Raw genomic sequence first — 8,383 nt, 5'->3', positions numbered from 1 at the left:
GACTCCCTGTCCCCTCGCACAGTCTCTGGGGCACTTCCTGGTTCCCCAGAGACCAATAATCTGCTCTCACTCGGCTGGGGGTCGGGCCTTGGGGCGCAGCAGAGCCAATCAGCAGGGAACGAGAGCTGAGTGACACATAGTGCTGCTAATTTACATCATTACCCATGATGCACCCTGACAAATGAGCCCCCAGGGCTGGGAGCCAATCACAAGGGAGGGTAATGCAATTAGGCGGGACTACAGCTGTCAATCAGACCACCACTGGGGTCAGAGAGTTACGCCTGTGGCTAATACACCACAGCACGGGGTTACACACATGCGCGCGCTCCCACGCACGCACACACACAGATCCGAGAGCCTTCTCAAGGGGATTCCCAACATTAGACATCCTGAGGCAGAGAGACTGTGCATGAAAGAGGGAGTGTGTGTGTGTGGTGGCGGGGTGGTTGTGGTGGGCAGAGGGGGTCGTTTCACTCTATCTCTCCTGAGGGGTGAGGAGAAGGGGGAGGGAGAGAGGTGAGTGGTATGTGTGAGACCGCTCTAGGGACATTGATATTGACTGTGTTGTCTCTAAGGGCTTACACCTGAGAGTGAATGTACATGTGTGTGTGTGTTCTGAGTGCTGGTATCCATTGGGGGGTAGGTGTTGTTTGTGCTTCTAGTCTGAGAGCTCGGGGGGGTTTGGAGGGAGGGAGGGGAGGGGAAGGGAGGGAGGAAAAGGAGTGGGGATGGTGTTACCCTGGCTCACATCACTCTATACAAAAACACACTAATATCTTTTCTGAGGAACTCATCAAACAACTCACCACCACCATCATCATCACCTCCACCATCATCATCATCACCTCCACCATCATCATCACCTCCACCATCATCATCATCATCATCACCTCCATCACCATCATCATCTACCCCATCATCATCACCTCCACTATCATCATCACCATAATCATCATCACCTCCACCATCATCATCATAATCATCACCTCCACCATCATCATCATCACCTCCATCATCATCATCACATCCACCATCATCATCATCACACAGACTTAGTTTGTAGAAATAGGTGTGATTTGTAGAAATAGGTGTGATTGGCGTTTCAGGCCATGTGGCAGAGTGTGATGCAGGCACTGGAGATGGGGGTGTGAGCAGGTGTGATGTCATTAATGTTTGTGTACGTCTGTATGCTGTCGTTTGTATGTGGATGTTTTGTATTGTTAAATAAATTATCGTACAAAACATTAATAGGTGTGATTTTGACTGGCATGTTATCGAGCCTCTGGTGATATCTGATCTGTTGTTTGTGTTTCTACCGGCTTATCTCTGCCTCATTAGCTAGTGATATTATACCAGAACATTCCACTGAGTCAATACCATTCTGCACAACAAGACACTAACCTCACACTCTGTGTGTTTATGTGTGATTATGTGGTTGGGGTGTGTGTCTATGTGACTGATCTAGATGTCTGTGAGCAGGTCGATGTCTCACTGACTGGCAGTCTGTCAGCTGTATTGAAGGTTAATCAGAGCCATTGACAGCAATAACATCCCGGCTGTGTCTCATATCACACCCCGGCTATTCCCCATGTAGTGCACTACTTTAGTTAGGGTTAGAGCTTGCAAGAAAGGCATTTCACTGTACTTGTGCATGTGACATTAAAACTTGAAACTTGGTATTACAGTTTTTCTGAATTGCTAAAACACTAAACCCCAATCTCTGAACCAAATGCTCAGTGGCCTAAACCCATTTGTCGAATCAATCACTCTTTTTGCAAAACTCTAAACACATTCTCATTCACTAAAACACATTTCGCACTGTGATGCACTTGTGTTACAAAATGGTAAACACAGGCGGCAAAAGTTAAACACAACTACAACACAGTTGTCATCGTTTACACACAACGACTCCAAATTGTTCACACTTGTTTCTAATGATGTGATAAAACCAATTGTACAGAATATAAGCCAGTTCAGAGTGCACAGGTTGCACAGGTGCATTGAATGTTGATACCAACAATGGATGGAAACAATCTGAGAGGCAGAGGAGGAAGAGTACGAGGACGAGGAAGAGCAAGACCAAGAACAGTCATTTCAGAAGATATTCGAGCAACTGTGATAGACCATGTTGTTGTTCATGGAATGACAATGAGGGAAGCAGGACAAAGAGTACAACCCAATTTGAGCAGATTCTCTGTGGCCACCATAATCAGGACATTCAGAGAAGAGTACAGGTAATTGTTTCTTTTTATTTTGGTCATTGAAAGTTTACTGTATACATTTCATTCAGTACATCACTTTGTCAATAGAAAGGGGACTGGGGAAAAAAAGAATACATTCCTTACCATACAATATTTTATGTATAGAAGTAATGTCCATTACTATTTTTACTGTATGTATACGTTTGTAAGTGCATTTTCCCTTTTTGTAGAATTGCAAGACTACCACATGAGGGTGGAAGGCCTGCTATGTTCTCCCAACAGCAAGAGGCTCTCATTGTTGATATGGTCCTTCAAAACAATGCCATCCGACTGCGTGAAATACAGCAAAGAGTTGTTGAACACAATGTAAATTTGAAGGAATCAACAGTGTCAGCCATTGACCGTGTCCTCCAGCGCAACAGGGTACGCATGAAGCAAGTGTACAGAGTACCCTTTGAGCGCAACTCAGAAAGGGTCAAAGATCTACGATTTCAGTATGTGCAAGTAAGTGTACACTCAGACACTTTCAGCGCTGATGCTTATAGTACAATGCTATGCTACTAGCCTACTGTTACTGTAAACTGCACTATATTGTAGTGTATGTAAATCAGGAGTACATACAAATGCACTATTGCAGAAGTCTGTCTTTCTGTATCACTTACTAAACTACTTATTTATCTATTTTTATATATAGAGTGTTTTAATTGGATTCCATGGAAAGGCCCCATTAATACATTTTTGTAGATGAAGCAGGGTTCAATCTTGCAAAGAGGAGAAGGAGAGGCAGGAACATAATTGGCCAACGTGCCATTGTGGAAGTCGCTGGCGAGCGTGGTGGCAATGTCACCCTTTGTGCAGCCATAAGTAATCGTGGGGTTCTCCACCGTCATGCAACCCTGGGGCCATATAACACTGAACATCTTCTTACATTTCTGGGTGGTCTTCGGGATGTTTTGTTTGAGCGTGAGCAGCAGGATCATCAGCAGGCAGTGCATCCTGTCTATGTCGTGGTTTGGGACAATGTCAGCTTTTACCGTGGTGTCCGGATACGCGAGTGGTTCAACATCAACCAGCGATTCATAAATGTTTGCCTTCCACCATACAGCCCTTTCCTCAACCCAATAGAATCGTTTTTCTCTGCGTGGCGGTGGAAGGTCTATGACCGAAACCCATATACCAGGGAAAATCTCTTACAGGCAATGGAATTGGCCTGTGGTGACATAGGTGTGGAGTGTTGTCAAGGCTGGATCCGGCACACCAGAGGGTTTTTACCCTGTTGCCTGGCAAGGGACAATGTTGCCTGTGATGTGGACGAAGTCCTCTGGCCGGAACCAGCACAAAGACGTGATGCTGAGGCAGAATGAATCTCTCATTGACTTTGATTTCGCAGTTGCACAACATTTTTGAGTGTGCTGTAATGTGCTTTTCATTTAGAGTTTTCTTTGTTCTTTGGGCTTTTGCAGTTGGACTACTGTATTTTTATGCAAGTGCTGAATATACAGACATTCAATACTTTATTACTTGCAGTACTTACAGTATACAATATATTTACTGTACTAAGTTGTGATTACTATACTTTTTGTTTTAATTGCAAAATGCATTTACTATATACAATAAATACAAAAATATGTAACTACATGCCCTGGACGCTGTGTTCTCCATTTTTTGATGTAGTGTCTAATGAACGCTCTGTAGTGTTTATATATTGACTGGCTGTGTGTATGATCTGAAAGCATTGTTTGATTTTGAGCACAGATTAAATGGTTTTGAGGCGATTGTTTGATTTAGCCAGAAGAGTCAGGGGTTTTGTGAATGTAGTTTGAAGATTTGGTTTTGTGTTTAAAGTTTTGAGAAAATGGGTGAAAGTTTCAAGAAATGTGTCTTAGCAATCGAGAAAAACTGTATTTGACTATCAGACCAGGCCAGGATTCCCCCCCCCCCCCATGGCTCTTAGCCCTGGCACTGGGTCTGTGGGTGGTGCCACTCAGGGAGTAACACAGGGGGAGGATTGCTGTGACAATCACCCATTATACCACTAATGAGACAGCCCCCAGAGAGAGAGAGAGAGAGAGAGAGAGAGAGAGAGAGAGAGAGAGACCTCCCTTTCCCCTCTGGCCACTCTACTCTCCTCCACCCCCCTCAGAGTCTAATTGGCTAAAATTGTGATCTAATTAAATGTCCAATTAGAGTGCAGAGAGCCGTGCCCGCCGGCGAATCAGAGCACAGGGACATAATCAGCTGGAAAAACAAACAAAAAATCAATGAGAGAAAAAATAGATTGAGAAAGATGGAGAGATGGAATGAAAAGAATAGCACGTGACTGAGGTTACTCTGAGCATACAGACACTTGGTATAGACTAAGGTTAAATATGATCCTGTTTTTTTACAAATGTTCCATTCTGAGAATAAATCACTTTTCTCCCGGGTAACCTGGTATTTCCCGCCAAAACTGGAAGTGTCATTCCAAAGCATATAAAACCATCAGACAGAATGATGTGCTATTCTAAAGATCCAATTATATACAGCAGAGTCTGACAACAATCAGATTAGTTTCCAACACCTCCAGGACCAACTCATCAAAAAGCCCCCACCCCCATGGCCCAACAATTCAAATTAGTCCGATGTGCTCCTGATAGCACACAGGGTAAAAAGGAGCAGGGCATCTTAAATATACAGTATCTGGATTAGAGCTTTGATCTGTATGAATATTCAAGCTAGATGCTACCTGAGCCAGATGAGCCTTACATTAAAGAAATGTTATAAGCCCTACACTAAATACATTTTATGAGCCCAAGCCCAAAAAAAACCCAAATGATTATGCTGTTATCCAATACATATGATAGGCTATACTGCACATTACACACAACAGAAAAACATAAAAGCCCATAGATGTATGCTCTCTTGAGTAAATAAAGGAAACAAGCTCCAGTAATATTTTTGAGTGTGGACTGTATTTATGTACTGTATTGTATAATGGACTGAAATTACGCACGTCTTTCAAACCATGAAGTTGGGAGAGAACAAGTGATGCTGGCGCAGCACATGTGGTCTACAAACGTATTGGCTAGAGAATTGATTTACATTTTGAATAATAATAGGGCCTACATTTGTTATAATGAATAGGCTGACGCATTAACTTTTCATAATATTTCCCCACATGTTGTGTGTATTAGGCTACTTCCTCTTCTCTTTATGGTTGCTTCATTCCTTCCTCGCTCTCAACAGTTCAATGAAATACGTTTTGTTGTCCTTATCTTCATTATTGTAATGACATGCTGGAATAATATAGTAGGCTACTAGAATAGGATGCAGACGGCTTTCGCTTCACTTCATGAGGTTTGAATGGTAATGAGTCTGAATAAATTACTGCTACAGCCTATCGCCATCGTGTGTTCTCTCCTTTCTATTTAACATTCAGCAAACAAGAGCAAGCTTGCGTCCCTCTTCCAATAGTCTCTTAGTATAAGAAATGCTGGAAAAAATGACCAACAAGCTATTCTAGTCTAGCTTTTCCTGGGACTCCTCAAAAAGCTAAGAAGGAGAGTGGCCAGTGGAGAGCAGCTGCGTAATTACCCAAGAGAATGGTGAACTGTCCAACAATCTAGAGGACTATCTATTTCGGATGCAATTTGAATGGAATTGATGGAAAGAGAGAAAGATTTTAAGAAAGAGTGCTCGCCTGTGCACTGATTTAAAGCAAATACATTCGAGTGATAGGCTGTTTTAAAATTCTGCAGCTGCAAAAAAAAAAAGGGGTTTACAATAAGGTGACCCCGAAAGACAGATGTGTAAATTAGAAACACATTCATATTAATCTATCATTCAGATGTATTAGGCCTAATATTACTGTACCATAGGCTATGTTGAAGCAAATGTCCCTGTCTCAAGAAAGAAAGTTACCAGCTGATGAGATGATACATGCATTCATTGTGAACTGCGCTGCAGACAGTGCTGTCTGCCTCCACCCTGAGTGTTGATTATTGATCATGCAGATAGCAGAGCACAGAAGGCCGTAGAGAAGCCAGATTTAGACATTGCATATAATTTAATAGTTCCATTTCACATAATGCTGTTCATATAAATAATGTATTATAATTTACCGGTTTCTCACAGTTATTTATCCCGGGAAATGGGAGTGGGTATGGGCGGGAAATCTCGGTAACCCGGTTCCTGCTATTAAACCCCAGTATAGACATGAGAAGGTCTGCTTATAAAACATTTTTAATAGTTCAACTATTACAGTAAGCACACAGACACACACACACAGACACACACACAACTGTCTCCATCTGTGAGCTGCTGACACAATGGGAAGTGGGAACCCCCTATGGACAGATTTACCACATCAAATATTAATGCTGGGATTCAATTCAACATTTAATCTACTTAACAATTATAAAATACACACACACACTGCACACAGTCAGTGTCTCACACACACACACACAGGCAACGAAACATGGTTATACATGACCCTTTAGACAGTAGTGAGAGAGATAACACTATGGTCACATTATAATGAATCATTGGGAGGAGGATGTATATGCTGGTTTGTGAGTGTGAGTGTATGAGTGTGTGTGTTGGACTCTTACCATGGCAGTGCTAGGGGGAGGCCTCAGCAGATGTTCTCCAGCTCAGTGCATCCTCGGTGGGCTTGGCTGCACGTCCAGGTCCCCTGCCTGCCCTGATCCTGGATCCTACGGAGAGAGAGAGAGAGAGGATCTCTCACACACTGAGACCTGCCCACCTGCTCACAGCCACGCTGCCAACACACACAGACACCCTGCCTGCTCCCTGCCCGCTCTATGCCAACTACTGGGCTCTACGGTAGACTTGGTTAGAGCAGGAAGGGCACAGGGAGAAATCGACAGAGAGACAGGGAGATAGAGAGAGAAGATAGATTAGATAGATAGATAGATAGATAGATAGATAGATAGATAGATAGATAGATAGATAGATAGATAGATAGATAGATAGATAGATAGATAGATAGATAGATATATAGATAGATAGATAGATAGATAGATAGATAGATAGATAGATAGATAGACAGACAGACAGACAGACACGATGTAACAGATACATTATCTGCTACATCGTGACTGCTCAGACACAGATCTCTGTCCTTCTATCCCCCAAGTCTCTTGTCTGTCGCACTTACTATCCAAACAACAGAGGCAGCGCATAGGCTACTCTGAGAATTATATTTTTGTATCAAGCAGTGCCTGCTACCTGTATGTTGTTACACCCCTTACAAAAACGATTTCAGTTAAAGTGCAGTAACTGCAGCCGACTGTGGTATTTTGGACGCTGCACTGACTGTTAGTTTTAGGACAGAACAACAGTAACGTTAGTTTGTGTATTGGATACACAGACTGCCGATATTCTGTCCCAAAGCTATCTGACAGTAATCTGTTTTCGCAAGGGAACTACTGTAGTAACTGTAACGTGTGTAGTAATAACTGTGTAATAAGTAACACAACACACGGTATTATTTCAGTAACTTAGCAGTTGTTCGAAGGATTCATTTTGCAGCCTTGGTAAAGATTAGGTGAAAATACACAAAACAACTGAAACACCTGGAGAGTCAATAACAGACTACAATACAGTTGATATCCTACCTGAATCTGTGTAGCTGCCTTGGCTTTCTGCAGGCGAAAATATTAGATTTCGATTAGATGAGCTTATTAGTCACATGTACAGGGCAAAATCTGCATGTCACTAGCACAGGGCAAAATCAGCATGTCACTAGCACAGGGCAAAATCAGCATCTCACTAGCTGGTCAATAAGAAATGACTAGTGGTGCATGAGTTTGATAGTTAGCTAGCAGGGTAGCCTGCATAACTAACGATGACGCAACTTACCTTACACCATTAGAAATCACGGAATAATTGAGAAAAATATGCCTTTAGCAACTGTCAACATTAGGAAAATATATGTATCTTTTTTTATGGTTATTTGTTATTTTGTTCAGTATCTTCCTGACTCTCTCACTCTCTAATGCTAGAAGTTTTGTCCCAGAAAGTGTTCCTTCGGACCACACACATCTGGGTCGCAAAATATTTAGAAAAATACAACTCCCATTTCCAATTTTTCTAACTCCCAAAGAAAGACGCCATACTTGTAGTTTTAAGCCTAATTGGGAATCATTGCTAAAGATAATTATAAAACTACTACTCCC

The 8,383-nt window shown here is 42.3% G+C and overlaps 1 protein-coding gene across 1 annotated transcript in view; it reads right to left on the bottom strand.

The window, feature by feature from the left end:
- Positions 1 to 8,242, bottom strand: part of LOC311127013 (inversin-like) — a 29,057-nt gene extending 20,815 nt beyond the window's left edge. The window contains exons 1-3 of the mRNA XM_084158748.1: positions 8,067 to 8,242; positions 7,823 to 7,849; positions 6,794 to 6,898 (exon numbers count right to left, since the gene is read on the bottom strand). Coding sequence (XP_084014874.1) covers positions 6,794 to 6,796 — 3 coding nt within the window. The 5' untranslated portion in view covers positions 6,797 to 6,898; positions 7,823 to 7,849; positions 8,067 to 8,242. The remainder of the gene's footprint in view (positions 1 to 6,793; positions 6,899 to 7,822; positions 7,850 to 8,066) is intronic.
- Positions 8,243 to 8,383: the final 141 nt, after the last annotated feature.

This window comes from Coregonus lavaretus (assembly GCF_964263955.1).
Source record: "Coregonus lavaretus genome assembly, chromosome: 3".
Lineage (NCBI taxonomy): Eukaryota > Metazoa > Chordata > Actinopteri > Salmoniformes > Salmonidae > Coregonus > Coregonus lavaretus.
Note: the sequence above shows the minus strand (reverse complement) of the source record. Positions and strands in the feature narration are given on the sequence as shown.